This window comes from Labrus bergylta, chromosome 12, assembly GCF_963930695.1.
Source record: "Labrus bergylta chromosome 12, fLabBer1.1, whole genome shotgun sequence".
Lineage (NCBI taxonomy): Eukaryota > Metazoa > Chordata > Actinopteri > Labriformes > Labridae > Labrus > Labrus bergylta.
Genome location: NC_089206.1, coordinates 560,484 through 575,961, shown reverse-complemented (window position 1 = coordinate 575,961; position 15,478 = coordinate 560,484). Strand labels below are relative to the sequence as shown.

At 44.6% G+C, this 15,478-nt stretch overlaps 1 protein-coding gene across 2 annotated transcripts in view; it reads left to right on the top strand.

Annotated features, from left to right (window-relative positions):
* The first annotated feature begins 4,764 nt into the window (after window positions 1–4,764).
* Window positions 4,765–15,478, top strand: part of otud5a (OTU deubiquitinase 5a) — a 22,640-nt gene continuing 11,926 nt past the window's right edge. Inside the window, exons 1-2 of one of the 2 annotated variants that reach the window (XM_065960918.1) lie at window positions 4,765–5,641; window positions 9,433–9,523. In XM_065960918.1, coding sequence (XP_065816990.1) covers window positions 5,060–5,641; window positions 9,433–9,523 — 673 coding nt within the window. In that variant the 5' untranslated portion in view covers window positions 4,765–5,059. Of the gene's footprint in view, window positions 5,642–9,429; window positions 9,524–15,478 lie in introns of both variants that reach the window. The other variant, XM_065960917.1, reaches the window with a different exon arrangement.

The window sequence follows — 15,478 nt, the reverse complement described above, 5'->3', positions numbered from 1 at the left end:
TTTTTATCTGTTGCACTGGGAGGTGGAGGAGGGTGGTGCTGCATGCCTTTGCACTCATATTTAGGACTGTTTGTATAAAACCACGTCTGTGTGACCACCTGCAAACTGCCGGAGGACGTTCAATCTCTCTTCATGTCATGATGTCATCGTCACATGGCTGCAAAGAAACATCCCACAGTTATTTAAACAGCTTCTCATGGATTCAAGAAAACAATGTCATGATGAAATTTACAGATGTCTGATTCATGACGTCGTCCTTTTGTCAGAATGAAACACAAATTTGACATGAAAAGGACGTTACTATGAAGTAAGAATAATATTAATAATAATACTTTATTTGTATAGCACTTTTCTATACAAGTAACAAAGTGCTTTACAACAGAAAATAAAAGCAGAGAGACAATTAAAGCAATAGGCAGAGAGTAAACAAGCAGACAACAAAATCAGACTAATAAAATAAAATAAGAACAGAGTAAAAGCATTTTTATAAAAGAATGTCTTGAACGTCATCATTCAGCAGATTTAAAAACAGTTTGTGAGCGTGATCCGTCAGTTTGCAGGTTCGTCGTTCACTTTTAGCCAAATAATCCCTCAACTGTCACCAGATCACTTCAGGAACAAACATCCAAAGGATGCTGCGGGCATTTTAAAGAGTTCACTATCTGTAGATATGAAAACATGATTATTATGAAGATGTTTCTTTGGTTCTCGGGAGGATTTTCTGTTTTATATCACAGCGAACTGAAACCTTTCTGACTGTTGTTCTGAAGAACTTCTGAAGGCGTCACGTCAGACTCTGGGGAGGATTAAAGGGGTTAAATTCAGAAAATAATGTGCAGATAAATTGATGATTAAATAAAACATCATGAGTGATGGTCCCTTTTAAAGACTAAAGGATCTGCAGAAAGAAGTGTCAGAGTCAAGACCACACTAACCGAGTCCAAGACATACCCGACGTAATATATTTTGTCTGCAGAAAAAGTCAGTTAATCAGAAAAAAAACACCAGAAGATGATATTTTTGCAAGGTGTAAACATGAATCCTGAAAACCTCCAGAGTTCAGGTTGACAGCTGAGCTGTGGCGCCCTCCGGTGGTGATCAGAGGGAACAACCGTTACATCTCACTGCTCTCCTCATGACACTAAAATAAACTTGACAGTAATATGCAGGGTATTTTGTATAAAGTGTACCGCTCTATATTTGAAGACAACTATTGCTTATATTATTATTTAATTATACTCAACACTGAGCACCAACTGTAACTAAAGATGTGTGTGTGTGTGTGTGTGTGTGTGTGTATGCGTGTGTGTGTGTGTGTGTCTGTCTATGAAGAAAGTTATATAAATACACACTTTGTCACTCCACAGCTTCTTGTCTGATTTCTGGTTGTATAAATCAGTTTGATTAAAAAGAAGTCTATGATATAAAAATGTTCCCGCTTCTTCTCAGTTGATTTATTCCCTCAGTAAATATTTCTCTGATGAGTTTTATGATCTCAATCTTTAGTTTCACGTCTTCTTCCACACAGCATGATTGTCACTTAGTAAATTATGGTCCTATTTAGGGTCCAGGAAGAGGGGGCGGAGTTAGGGCGGGGCTACCTGAACTGAAGACTGTCTTGTTCAGTTGGACTAAAATACACTCTGAAGAGTCATCCATCATCATCTATACCGCTTTTACCATTCGAGGTCGTGGGGGGGGGGGTGGGGGGGGGCTGGAGCTGATCCCAGCTGTCATTGGGTAAGAGGCGGGGTCACACCCTGGACTGGTAGACAGCCAATCACAGGGCTGACATACAGCGATAGACAACCAGTCACACTGATGCTGCATTCATGTGCTGCTTGGGTGGTCCAAGTTTCCGAGTTGGGAAGTCGTTCTTCCAACTTCAAAAGTGTTCATGTGATTTCAGTTCAGAAAGTCAGAATGATGTAACAAGAGCGCAAAAACAAGTTGATGCTCTGAAGAAGATCTGCGGAATGTAACTTTTACAAATTGTATTTCAGCAAGAAGTTGATGTGCAATACGTGAATTAATGAAAAGTATGTTAACAGTACCAAAAGGTATTTTGCACCTCCATTTAATGACGATGCTGACGTCAAGTTGGGCACCTAATTCTTTTCAGTTTCTGAGTTGTTGTTGCGACTTCAGAAGCTGTTCACGAGCATTTTACAACTCAGAAACTTGTTTTTCCGATGTGTCTGGCAGCACTTGAATGCAGCATAATAATAATAATAATAATAATAATAATAAATGTATTTATAAAGTGCTTTAAATCAAAGTGCTGTACAAAGCAATGCAGTTAAAATACAGGAAAAACATACAGAGAAATCATGACTCATACTAACAGTAAACAGATGATCTTTAACTTTGCTTTAAAAAACCTCAACAGAACAAGCCGGCCTGATGTCCAGAGGTAAGCTGTTCCAAAGTGTCCGCTCACCAACTGTCTTCTTTCTGACCTTTGGGACACTCAGAAGACCCCGTCCCCTGAGAACGCAGGGCTCGGGCAGGCACATAGGGGTTCCCCAGGTCGGTAAGATACAATGCTGCGCTGCCATTTAATATTTTAAAAGTTAGCAGCAGCACCTTAAAGTCTGCTCTGACATGAACAGGGAGCCAATGAAGAGAGGCCAACACCGGGGTGTTCATATCTGCAGGCTCCAGTCAGAACACGAGCTGCAGAATTCTGAACCATCTGCAGACTTCACAGACTTTTCTTTGGCAGACCCGACAGAAGGACATTACAGTAATCCAGCCTAGATGACACAAAGGCATGGATGAGGACCTCAGCGTCCTTAAACGACGAGATTGATCTGATCTTGGAGAAGTTTCTCAGGTCAGTTGTGTAAATCGAGTATCTCTCCTCCATATTTAGGGTTGGACGAGCAACATTCAGTCATTTACTATGCTATGAGTGACTGCTGTCAGATGGGGCCCCCTTAGGGAGGTTCACAACCGTCATTGCACACTATGCACATATTGAGCCGCTGCTGTGGTTAAAGGTTTGTCAACTCTCGGGTGAAGGTGCTGACTGTCAACAGGCAAGGCATGCACTTGGTCGGGCCCCCTGAGTGCTGACAAACATTAAACCGCAGCAGTGGCTGAAAACGTGCAAATTTTGTAATAACAGTAGGAAACCTCCCTAAGGGGGCCCCATCTAACAGCAGACTGACAGACATAATGGCGGTTGAAAAGGGGCCCCCAAATAACTTCTGCCTAAGGCCCCTTCTTCCCGGGTTTCCCAGTTGATGTCCCGACTTGAGCAGACATTTTCCGAATTGGAAACTTGTTTTTCCAACACTCCATAAATGCAGCATAACTTTATGTGTTTTCTGGCCCCGCCCTCCGCTTCTGCTCCACCTCTTCATCCTTATATGGTCAATTCCGACTCAGCATTATCACATCCAAAATAATATGGTGTTTACAAAAACGATGACGATGATTTGAACACTCACTCCCTGATTCACTTTGGACCAAAGCGTCTGCTAAATTAATTGTTGAATATTAGATTAACTTTTCTGTTTTACTTTATAAGCACAATAAATCGGACCTGTCTTGTTAGGCGTCTGCATGATTGAGGCTGGAGTTTAAATCCAACAACTACAACTCTGAAAGTCGTCTTTACGATGTGACCGACAACACATGAATGCATCGTAACTGTCCTAACTTTCCATCGACCAGAAGGGCCTTACTTTATTTCAAAATAAAAGCACACAGCAAGTAAAGTACTCTCAGCTTAATTACAAAATTTCAAAAATAAAAGCCTAACTATTTTTATTTTAAAATGCTAAATAATTAAATTTCAAACACGTGATCAGAAATGTGCTTAACCACGAAAAATGTTAATCATTTGACAGCCCCAATATATATATATATATATATATATATATATATATATATATATATATATATATATATATATGTCTGATGGATTCATTTCTGTTGTACACACCTGTCTGATGAAATAGCCTAGATGTATTTATTTTAGGTGTAAATACTTTTTGATGCCAAATCTGACACTGATTTGATAATAATTCCTGATATTTCGACTTTTTTTCTCAAATCAATCAAACTTTATCACGGATCCAGATAGGAAACTACAAAAGACATGAAATACAAAGCACAGAATAAAAACACGCAACCGGTTGTTATAAAATCACTCAATAAATAAAAACAGTTCCCTCAGAGGATAAACCTGCACCAGTGTTTCCTTATCCTGGACTGATCGCATGCAGTGCTGCACTTGATGCTCTTCAAGGATGATTTAGTTATAATGAGTTATGGAGCTGGTAAATACATTTCAAAATAAGGTTTCTCATCCCTACAGCCACGAATGTTTCCCTGGCGCTCCACCACCGAGGTCTTCACAACAAGACTCTCAAAGTGCAGAATGGGGGAATAAATCGTCCTCCTGTTTGGTCCTAATCCTCTTCCGTAGTTCTACACGTTTTCCCCTCTGACAGACACACATCTCTGTTTTGCTCCCCTCAGGTCATACCGACTCTCTCTGATTTCAAAACAACCTGAATACTGAGGCACACTAAGTTATTTTGTGCTTTTTGCATCGTCAGTGGAGTTGTAAGTTAATCTAAAGCACAACAGTTTAATGAATGTAAATTAATAAAGTAGAAGAAACTAAAGGACAGAGATGATCCTCATATATGATCATGTTTAATCAGTCAAATAATAAAAAATGATGGTCGATAAACGGCCTGACGTAAAGCCTGCCGTCGCAACAGGGAAGTGACGTCACAGCCCTCCGTCAGATTGTGTTGATGTTTTGTGGACTGGACGGCTGAACGGGAAGAGGGAGACGCTTCTTGTTTTTGTTCAACTGAACCGTCGAAAAGGAGCCGAGGCGGGTTTGATTTCGGTGTTTTCGGTTCGTAAGGAACCTCTGCTCGGTTTGAGTAACCGAGCGGCCGGGCCGGAGGGCGAACACACCGAACAGTTTGATCCAGAAAGGGAGGACTCGTCACCCTCTGACCCCCTCCCTGCCTCCCTCACACACACACACACACACACACACACACCACATTCACACTCACACACAGCCACCATGACAATTCTCCCGAAGAAGAAACCGAGCTCTGGGGTCGGTGTCTCGGATCACACCGATGACAGTGACCGTCGCAGCAGCTCCGACCCTCACCCTCACCCTCACCCGGGGCGGACGGGCGCCCGGCCGAGGGCTTCACCTCCGCCCTGGTCCTACCAGCCCGCTCCGCCCTCAGCGAGGGACGACCGGCGGAGCATCGAGGCGAGCTCCCGGCCGCAGCAGGCCTCTCCGCCGCCGGTCGGCTCTGTGTCTCCGGTGGGTCCCGTTGACAGTCGGGACAGCAGCGGCGGCATGGTGTCCGGGTCCCGCGGGGAACTCGTCGTGTCGGCGGGCGTCGTCGGTTGCGGCGGAGCTATCGGCAGCTGCTGCTCCGGGCCCGGGCTGAGCAAGAGGCGGCGACAGGCAGGCACCTGCTCCGGCGGGGTGGTGGCAGCTCTGGCCGGTGGAGGCCAGCCCGGGGTAACCGGACCGGGTGGAGTGGGGTCCAGCCAGGAAACTGAGGAAGGAGCCGGGAACAACAGCGAAGATGAGTACGAGAACGCGGCCCGGCTGCAGTCCGTGGACCCTGCCACCGTGGAGCAGGTACGAAGCTAACGCTAGCTATAATAACATTAGCAATAAGCTAACAACACAGTGGAGCTGATGGGAAGCTAACGCTAGCTGATGTAGCATTAGCAGGGAGCTAGCAAAGCACAATGCTAACACTGCTGTGTACACACAGGTGATATAAACAGCTTTAAGGTACTTTAACACGATAATTACTGTCAATTGTGCTTTTTGTCAATCAAACTTAATTCTTGTTTTTTTTTTTGCTCCGTTTCATTCAAGATTTGAGATTCAATGTTTTAAACTAAAAATAAATAAACGTTTATAAGTAGATAAATAAAAAGATAAACAAACAGATGATAAAGGAAAGCCTTTAAAGATCAGATATGAATAAAAAAAAACAGAAAATACACATATTAGAAACTTAAATACATTAATGAACAATACAAACTTTTAAATGACCATAAAACTTAAATTAAAAACCCTGGCTTTTTATTTACATCAGTCTATGAATGAATCCTTCCTTTAATAAAGACAAGATAAACTTTATTAATCCCACGTTGGGGGAAAGTTGGTTGTTACAACAGTTTAAAAAAAAAAAGAGGAAGAGACTCAGCAAGAAGTTAAAAACAGACATATTCTCAGTATTTCAATAATATAAGAAATATATGGTGGCTGCATCGCGGTGCAGTGGTTAGCTCTGTCCCCTCACAGTGAGGAGGTTCCTGGTTTGAATCCTCGTCCTTCAGGAGTCTCTCTGTGAGGAGGTTCCTGGTTTGAATCCTCGTCCTTCAGGAGTCTCTCTCTGTGAGGAGGTTCCTGGTTTGAATCCCCGTCCTTCAGGAGTCTCTCTGTGAGGAGGTTCCTGGTTTGAATCCCCGTCCTTCGGGAGTCTCTCTGTGAGGAGGTTCCTGGTTTGAATCCCCGTCCTTCAGGAGTCTCTCTGTGTGGAGGTTCCTGGTTTGAATCCCCGTCTAACGGGAGTCTCTCTGTGAGGAGGTTCCTGGTTTGAATCCCCGTCCTTCAGGAGTCTCTCTGTGTGGAGGTTCCTGGTTTGAATCCCCGTCCTTCAGGAGTCTCTCTGTGAGGAGGTTCCTGGTTTGAATCCCCGTCTGACGGGAGTCTCTCTGTGAGGAGGTTCCTGGTTTGAATCCCCGTCTGACGGGAGTCTCTCTGTGAGGAGGTTCCTGGTTTGAATCCCCGTCTGACGGGAGTCTCTCTGTGAGGAGGTTCCTGGTTTGAATCCCCGTCCTTCAGGAGTCTCTCTGTGAGGAGGTTCCTGGTTTGAATCCCCGTCCTTCAGGAGTCTCTCTGTGAGGAGTCTGCATGTTCTCCTCGTTCATGTGTGGGTTCTCTCCTGGTTCTCCGTCTTCCTCCCACAGTCCAAAGACATGCTCGTTAGGTTAACTGCTAAATTGTCTGTAGGTGTAAATGTGAGTGTGTCTGGTTGTCTGTCTCTATATGTCAGCTCTGTGATTGGCTGGTGAACAGTCCAAGGTGAAACCCCGCCTCTCACCTAATGACAGCTGGGGTCGACTCCAACCCCCCCCCCCCCCCCCCCCCCACGACCCCCCACGGGAAAAGCGGGTATAGATAACTGATGGATGGACAGTGTGTGGGAAGTTGATGATGGTAAACATTTCTCATGTGAGTCACATGGAGGTGATGCTGTTAACATTTGGGGATAGGCGCTAATAAGAGAGAAGCCTTCAATTATTTTCTTACTAAACTGGTTCACAGCAACGCTGGGAACGACTACAAAACTATAAGATTATAAACATTTACACTATAATGATTATTTAACTGTGTACAGAAGTCGGCTACTGAGAGAGGGAGAGACCCCTGCTAGATAATCACTAAAGAGTGCTGTGCTGGTTTATAGAGCTGTAACGTCTTAAGTCCTTTAAAGCTGAAGTTACAGCGTTAGAGAGATGGAAAAATCATTTACTTTACCAATGTCAACATTAGAGCCTGATCGATTAATCAGCCAGCCGATAATATCATATCCAGTGACTATCGGTATTTTATTAAACTAGGCTGCACCGTGCTGCAGTGGTTAGCGCTGTCCCCTCACAGTGAGGAGGTTCCTGGTTTGAATCCCCGCCTGACGGGAGTCTCTCTGTGAGGAGGTTCCTGGTTTGAATCCCCGTCCTTAAGGAGTCTCTCTGCGAGGAGGTTCCTGGTTTGAATCCCTGTCCTTCAGGACTCTCTCTGTGAGGAGGTTCCTGGTTTGAATCCCCGTCCTTCAGGAGTCTCTCTGTGAGGAGGTTCCTGGTTTGAATCCCCGTCCTTCAGGAGTCTCTCTGTGAGGAGGTTCCTGGTTTGAATCCCCGTCCTTCAGGAGTCTCTCTGTGAGGAGGTTCCTGGTTTGAATCCCCGTCCTTCAGGAGTCTCTCTGTGAGGAGGTTCCTGGTTTGAATCCCCGTCCTTCAGGAGTCTCTCTGTGAGGAGGTTCCTGGTTTGAATCCCTGTCCTTCAGGACTCTCTCTGTGAGGAGGTTCCTGGTTTGAATCCCCGTCCTTCAGGAGTCTCTCTGTGAGGAGGTTCCTGGTTTGAATCCCCGTCCTTCAGGAGTCTCTCTGTGAGGAGGTTCCTGGTTTGAATCCCCGTCCTTCAGGAGTCTCTCTGTGAGGAGGTTCCTGGTTTGAATCCCCGTCCTTCAGGAGTCTCTCTGTGAGGAGGTTCCTGGTTTGAATCCCCGTCCTTCAGGAGTCTCTCTGGGAGGAGGTTCCTGGTTTGAATCCCCGTTCCTTCAGGAGTCTGCATGTTCTCCTCATTGTCACTAGTGTTGAAAAATCATGAAGGGTTTGAGGACACAGCGGTGTTTTTTCTCTAGTTTCATATTAACGCTCTGAAATGGCACCAAAACAAAAGAGGCGGAGCCAAATTATGAAGATTCACTCTGTTGATTTAAGTTTCAAAACCACAAAATGTGAAGTAGACCGTGACGCTGATGGCAGGTTTAACTTTTGTACCTCGTACACATACCGACCGTGCAGACCGGCTCAACACTTTGATTCTAATACATGTTAATGTGTAAATGAAGAAAGGTCTAATCTCACATTAAAATGTAAGTTGTTCATTATAAAAATCAATACAACATAAAAGGTGAAGTGTTCTGTTCCATGATTAAAGGAGCAGTATGTAACTCTGACCCCTAGTGTTTAAAATGGGTACTGCAGTCTAAATTCTAAACATCATAGAGAGCTGCCCCCCTCCTCTCTAGAGTGGATGCTCACTCAGGTCACCATGTGGTGGACTCTGAAGCTTCAGTGTTTATCCAGCTCTGCATGGGTCTGTAAACCTTTCTGTGTTCTAACCTCTCTCCATTTTTCAAAAGCATCTCCAATATTGATCCTAGTTTGAGCACGTTTCTGCTCGTGGAGCTTATTAGAAACATGCAGAGGCTTTTTAGGTCGGGTACAATCACTTCTATCTGAACCACTTCTCTTGACCGCTTCCATCGCTGCAACACCTGTTGACCTGATAACTGCTCTCATATCTGACAAACCGAGGGGCGTCCAAAACGGCCGTGTGGGGGTCCTTAAAACCGCCTACCTTCTCTTATTTAAGAGAAGAACCCTTAAGGTTAAATTAACAGTTTGGTCTCTAAAAGAAAATCAGTGTTCCTTTTGTAAACCTGAAAAATGTCAGCGCCTGGAAAGAAATGAATTCTGGGTAATGCAGTTCTTTTAGCTCAGCAGTGCTGTTACTCTTTACCTGTGTGCTGTATACACAGACTGATGTGTGTGCGTATGTCTTGTCTCTTTGTGTGTGTGTGTGCGTGTGTGTGCGTGTGCGTGCGTGTGTGTGTGTGTGTTCAGCAGGAGCACTGGTTTGAAAAAGCTCTGACAGAAAAGAAAGGCTTCGTCATCAAGAAGATGAAGGAGGACGGAGCCTGTTTGTTCAGAGCCGTGGGTGAGTTATACACACACACACGCCTCGTTCTCTCCTCAGGTGTGTCTATGCAGTTCCTCCGGTCACCAGCAGGTATCGCTGTTCATCTTCTCCTTTGTGCTGCTGTTTCACTCTCAGTTCTTTCTAAAAGTTATTTTTCTAAAAGATTTATTTGTCATGGTATGTTCCTGCAACAGTGCATAACAGAGAATGTTTAGGCTGTGCACGGGGTACCCTGTTGTTTACAAATAAAATGACACACACCTTTTTTGCCCGGAAAAAACACTAAGGCCGTGTTCACACTTGACTTTTTTTTTCAACTGCCTGCGCCTTTTTTACATATGACCCTATGGAAAAAGGAAAAGTATGATGCTTTTTCAAAAAGCGCTGCACCCGACGCCTTTTTCAGTTGAATTATTTCAACTTTTCAGAAAAGCGCTGGTTGACATCAAGCGCCTTTCTGACAGCTGACCAATCAGGACGGGAGGTGATTGGGGGACGAAGGCGGAGAGGGACGATGGGGGGAGTGGTGGTAACAGAGTGGAGATGTGAGTCCCCCTTGTGTTCAATGACCGACACACAGAAAAGTCCTGAACAGCAACATGAGGAGAAAAAGGCAAACAGGGGGCGACGGAGCCGGACACACCGCAAAAAACTAGGGTGATGACCACTCACCAACGGTCCAAATAGAACCGCCGGTCTCCTTGGTGTGTCAGGGCCTTGAAAATACAGACAGAGCACAGAGTCTGTGCAGAAACAGACACCACACAAATCAGCTAGATTATCACTGATACCTGAGATTGAAGGTTTTGCCTGTATGTGCTGAAATCTTACCTGTTTTGCATCTTGTGACTTTGTTTTAAAAGTGTTTAAAATGAGCTGTACGTCTTTAGGGACATTTTCTGAAGGCTTCTAGCGCTGCAGGTTGATAATTAAAAACAAGAAAGTTTACAATTGGTGCACAGGATGGCGTCAGTACAGGTATTCATATTGGGTTTTTAAGGTGTGTTTTGGGGCTTTTTGTGACTTTACTTAGAGACAGGACAGTCATCATCATCATCAACCTTTATTTAAGTTCTCGGAGAGATCATTGAGGTGCAACCCTCATTTACAATAATGCTGAGAAAACATACATAAATGATAAACAACGAGAGACAAGATAAAGCTACAACAGAAAATAAAATCAATAAAAGAGCAATAAGAACAATAAAATATATACACTCAAATAATTTAAAAGCTTGAAATGACTACAGTGTTACAGTCAGGTATTGGGCGGTTAAAGATAATATTTCTAAAGTGTCCATTAAAGTGCTCAAATTCAGTGGATAGAGTCAGAAATCAGAGAGAGTGGGGAACAACGTGCAGGAAATGAGTCACGTGTCGGATTGGAACCCGTATTTTACCCTAAAAAGTCCTGTTGTGCTGCTGTGAGTCTGCACAGACAGCAGAGGGCGCTCTGATACAGACTGTGTGTGTGTGTGTGTGTGTGTGTGTGGTTCCTGTAACCTCACACCTGTCTTCCTGTGGTTAGATTATAAACTGATTGTTCCCAGGTTTCAGTCTGTTGACCTGATCCCACACCTTCACTTCTGTCCCAGTTTAGAGGCCTCATTTAAACGCACATTTACCCAGCATGCTTTGGGAGCTGACCTGCATGCGTGTGGTTTTTTGTCAGCTTAAACGTTCCTCTGAAAGTTCCGTGTAATTTAGGCGGCGTGTCTTTCCTCTGCTACACACCTGTCGTATGAAATGTTTTGTAAAGTTTCTGGACTTTTTGAGACGTTCAGTCGATCGTTGAAATGTCAGATTGTGTCGTTTTGAAACGTTTGGTTTCTGAAAGTCTCACAGTTTGTGAAATGTTGACGAGCGTCTGGTGCAGGTTTGACCTCCACACATCGTCATCTCGTCCGTCAGAGTTTCTGTGATACAGTGAAGTTAAAATGTCAGTGTGTCTCGGTTTAAGTCCAAACCGTCTCACTTCTGTTTTCAGGGAGTTTCTGTCTTTGCTTTGTTTGACATTTCACAGAAATCACACACACACAGAAAACACTCAAACACTCTCACCCAGACACACAGATACACGCAGACAAACACACACTCTCACACCTGCCTAACTGAAACAGAAATTGGACAGTGTGGTGGCAAACAGGTTTGACACATCAAACATGTGTCTGTGTGTCTGTGTGTGTCTGTGTTCTGTGGAAACGGTGTCATTTCTGATCAGGTTTTGCAGCCTGAGGGTCATGAGACGATCTCCATAAAAACATTTTTACCTTTAAATATGTAAATGAGCTGTGTCTGACCACGCCCCCTCTCTGGAAGGTCTTGGGTGTACTCTGTGCTTTCTCTCTCCATGTCCTATTGTTTACGGTGAGAAGGCAGACTCAGAGGGCAGAACAAACACCTAGCTGTGGGAGTGTCACCCACCTGGGGGAGGGGCTACTGCCCTTTGTGATGTCATGAAGGGAAAATCTCCAAACGGCCTGTTTGAGCACACATTTTCTGAAAAGACGAGCAGGCAGAAGACGGAGAGGATGGACTTTTCTCATCATTGGGGGGTTTGTAGACGGACTACAGAAACAGGGTGAAGTGGATTTAAATAATATGTAACCTTTAAAGGGATGTAACACATTACTGCACCAGTAATAATCAAATAATGAAGCTAACGTATGAAGCTGCAGGAAATACTCGGGTAAATGACCTCAAAAGAGTTCTTTAGTTGAGTTTTTATCCAGAGTGAGACATCACACCGACAATTTAACATTCTGCTCCTGTTTGTTTATCTATAAAATCCTTTCTAGAGAAACATGACATGCTGCTCTTTAGTGCTGTGTGTGTGTGATGATGTGTGTGTGTGATGACCAGCGCAGCCTGTGGGGGGCGCTGTCAGCTCCTCGCTCCGTCTGCTCTGCTGCTGCTGTCTCAGTATGTTAATGAGTCCGAGTGATGTTCAGGGCGTGTGACGCTGCTGGCTGCTTGTTTTCATCTCTCAGCTGATTCCTGAAGAACAACAACAGACTGATTTTACACACACGCACACACACACACACACGCACACACACGCACAGTCAGCTGATCCACTCTGCATACCAACATTGTTGTTAGAAACACTAAGTCAGAAAGTATTTAAATATGAAACAAACAACCCGAGCGTGAGCAGAGTTCACCTCATGCCTGAAGAGCTTTCTTTGCATTTTTAGAATTTTCCTTTGACTTTGTGACTGATGAAGGCGACCTTCAGTGACCTCATCTGTGGGTTGCTTTTGTGATGTCATCCACTGGCTTGTGGAGAACAGTTTGAAGCCCCCTCACTGACTCTTAAGCCTCTTAACAAACACCTAGCTGTGGGAGTGTCACCCACCTGGGGGAGGGGCTACTGCCCTTTGTGATGTCATGAAGGGAAAATCTCCAAACGGCCTGTTTGAGCACACATTTTCTGAAAAGTGGAGCAGGCAGAAGACGGAGAGGATGGACTTTTCTCATCATTGGGGTTTGAAGACGGACTAGAGACACATGTTAGAGTTAGAGGAACATGGAGAAGTGGATTTAGTTTAATATGTGACCTTTAAACTTCCTCATTCATGTCAGAAAATAAAGAGTCTTTGTTTGTTTTTGACAAAGAAGGAACTTAAAGACCTCTCAGGACAGTATGATGAGTCTTTTCAGAAGTAAATCTAAAGGAAAAGAAGCAGCAGCTCTTCTGATGATTTGATAGTTTTGAGTTTTATGTCAAACCGTGTTCCAGCTTTTTAAACGTTTTGTAAATAAAATGTTGGATGGAATGAATCTGGACGCTCAGAGCAGACGATCTGTTACTCAACATCACGTGCTGTCAGCTGTTTGCTTCCAAACATGAGGAAAACTTTGTGTCATGATTCAAACCTGTTGAGCAACTTCTGATTGGTTGGTCAGAGATGTGTTTCCCGCATGCTCCCTGCGTGCTCATAACCTCCCAGCATGCACTGCTGCTGGTCACGCTGTGTCAAGAGTCCTTTCATCTTTCAGCCCACGTGAATCATCCGTCTGATTATTTTCCTCTTCTGCTGTGTATGAAATCATCATCAGCTGACGGAGGAAATGTCAGATGTCCGAGCGTCCCTGAATGCAGCGCATGAGGATGACACGAGAGCAGCCCGTGTCGATGTGACGCCGTCGCTGCTCCAGTTGAACTGGTTTCACTCAGTCTGATGTGTATATGACGGGGTTGTCACGGTAACCTTGTCAATCATCTCTGAAGGTGTTTTTCGTCTCGGTACAAACATCCTGTCTGGCGTGTCGGGACTCCTGATACTTTAATATGCACAAATCAACAGTTTGAAAAAAACTGACAACTTCAGAATTTAAAACTTGGAAACGTTTCTAGTAAAAATAAAATGATATGGATATCTGTTTATGTTACCACGGCAACCAAAACAAATGCAGCAGCCAGTATGTCCTCCTTCTAACTTTAGATTCTGCTCCTGAATGCTCTGGATTTGTTTGGACCAGAGAAGGTAGGCGCTTTTAAGACCCCCCACACGCCCGTTTTGGACGCCCCTCGGTTTGCCAGATATGAGAGCAGTTATCAGGTCAAACCAACAACCAGATCAGGAGGAATTCAGTGGCAGTCGTCCTGAAATTCTCTAGAAATGTTCAGGAGTGCATGTGTGAAAACGGCCATGCCTCTCGCCCTTCTTCAACGCCGTAACGCCATAATGTTGCACGGTTGCTGTTGCAGTTGTTAGGAATCAGTAAGGTTCTTCTTCTTCATCCTTATCTGTCTGTTTGTTAATGGACTGGTTTTCATGGGGAGAATAGAGAATGGGTTTAAGCTGTGTTTACTGGTTTGTCCGATAGTCTTGAACGCACCATTCCTGAGGTGCGCTCAGAGCGGTGCTCTGTCGCTTTAAATGACGTAATACGACAGGTGAAGTGGCAGCTGATGGAGGACCCGTATGGACGCCAACTTGGAAGCTGTCGGACCGAACAGATGACCCACTCCCATCAACTTGTTTTAGAAACCAGCCGTCTCTTATGTGATCCAGCTACAACAAACTAAACTGAACTCATAGACGAAGCTCGGGCTCGTCGCTCTAAAAGCCGTCCGGTGCGTTCAGGCCTCCGGTGCCCCGGCAGACCTGCGTATAGGTGAGCTGATCTAGCCTTATGTGTTCCCTGTGTGAGAATCAGTCCTTTCCGTCCTCTGTCACACTTCAGGTTAGGGCTAGTTTTGTTGTATGTATATTTGTAGCCGGTGCTAGCTCGTAACACAGTGTGTAAATAAAAAGGTGAAATGTGGGCGGAGCTTTGTTACGGCTTTGAAAAGGGCTAAAGAAGAAAATAAGGGAAGGATGGAATTAATGTAGGAAGGAAGTCACAAACTGACGAAGGAGAAAGGGAACAAAAGAAGGAAGAAAGGAAAGGAAGAAGCGTACAAACAAAAGGACGAAGGAGAGATCGAAGGGAGGAAGAACCAAACTGAAGAGGAAATATAAAATGATGTGACAGAGGACGAGAGAACAGATGAATGAAGGAATGAGGAAGGTGTTGTAACTGGCTCATTGCTGGTTTCCAGTCTAACGGGTAATGGTCATATGGTCGCTCTGCTCCGTGACTCAGTGACCTCTCTGCTCTCTTCCAGTCATGTGATCTACAACCTGTCACTGGGTCACATGACCTCAAACATCTCATTCACTGTCAGAGTCAGTCAGGAGGAGTTAACCGGAGGGAAGGTCACTGACCTCTGACCTCTGCCGCATTCTTTTCACTGTGACTGTGTCAGCCAATAAGACGGCGCCGTCTGTGTGTTGTAAACAAGTCAAACCTCATTCTGACGGGTTAAACGTTGTATTGTTTTAGCTCGTTTAGCGGTTACGTTATCTAGCGGCTCGTCCACTAACCGCAGGGTAGTCTGTGGTTTGATTCCCCAGCTCTTCCTGTCCTTGTGTCCAAGTGAACAAAACACTGAACCTTAAGTTGCTCCCCATGGTCACCTCT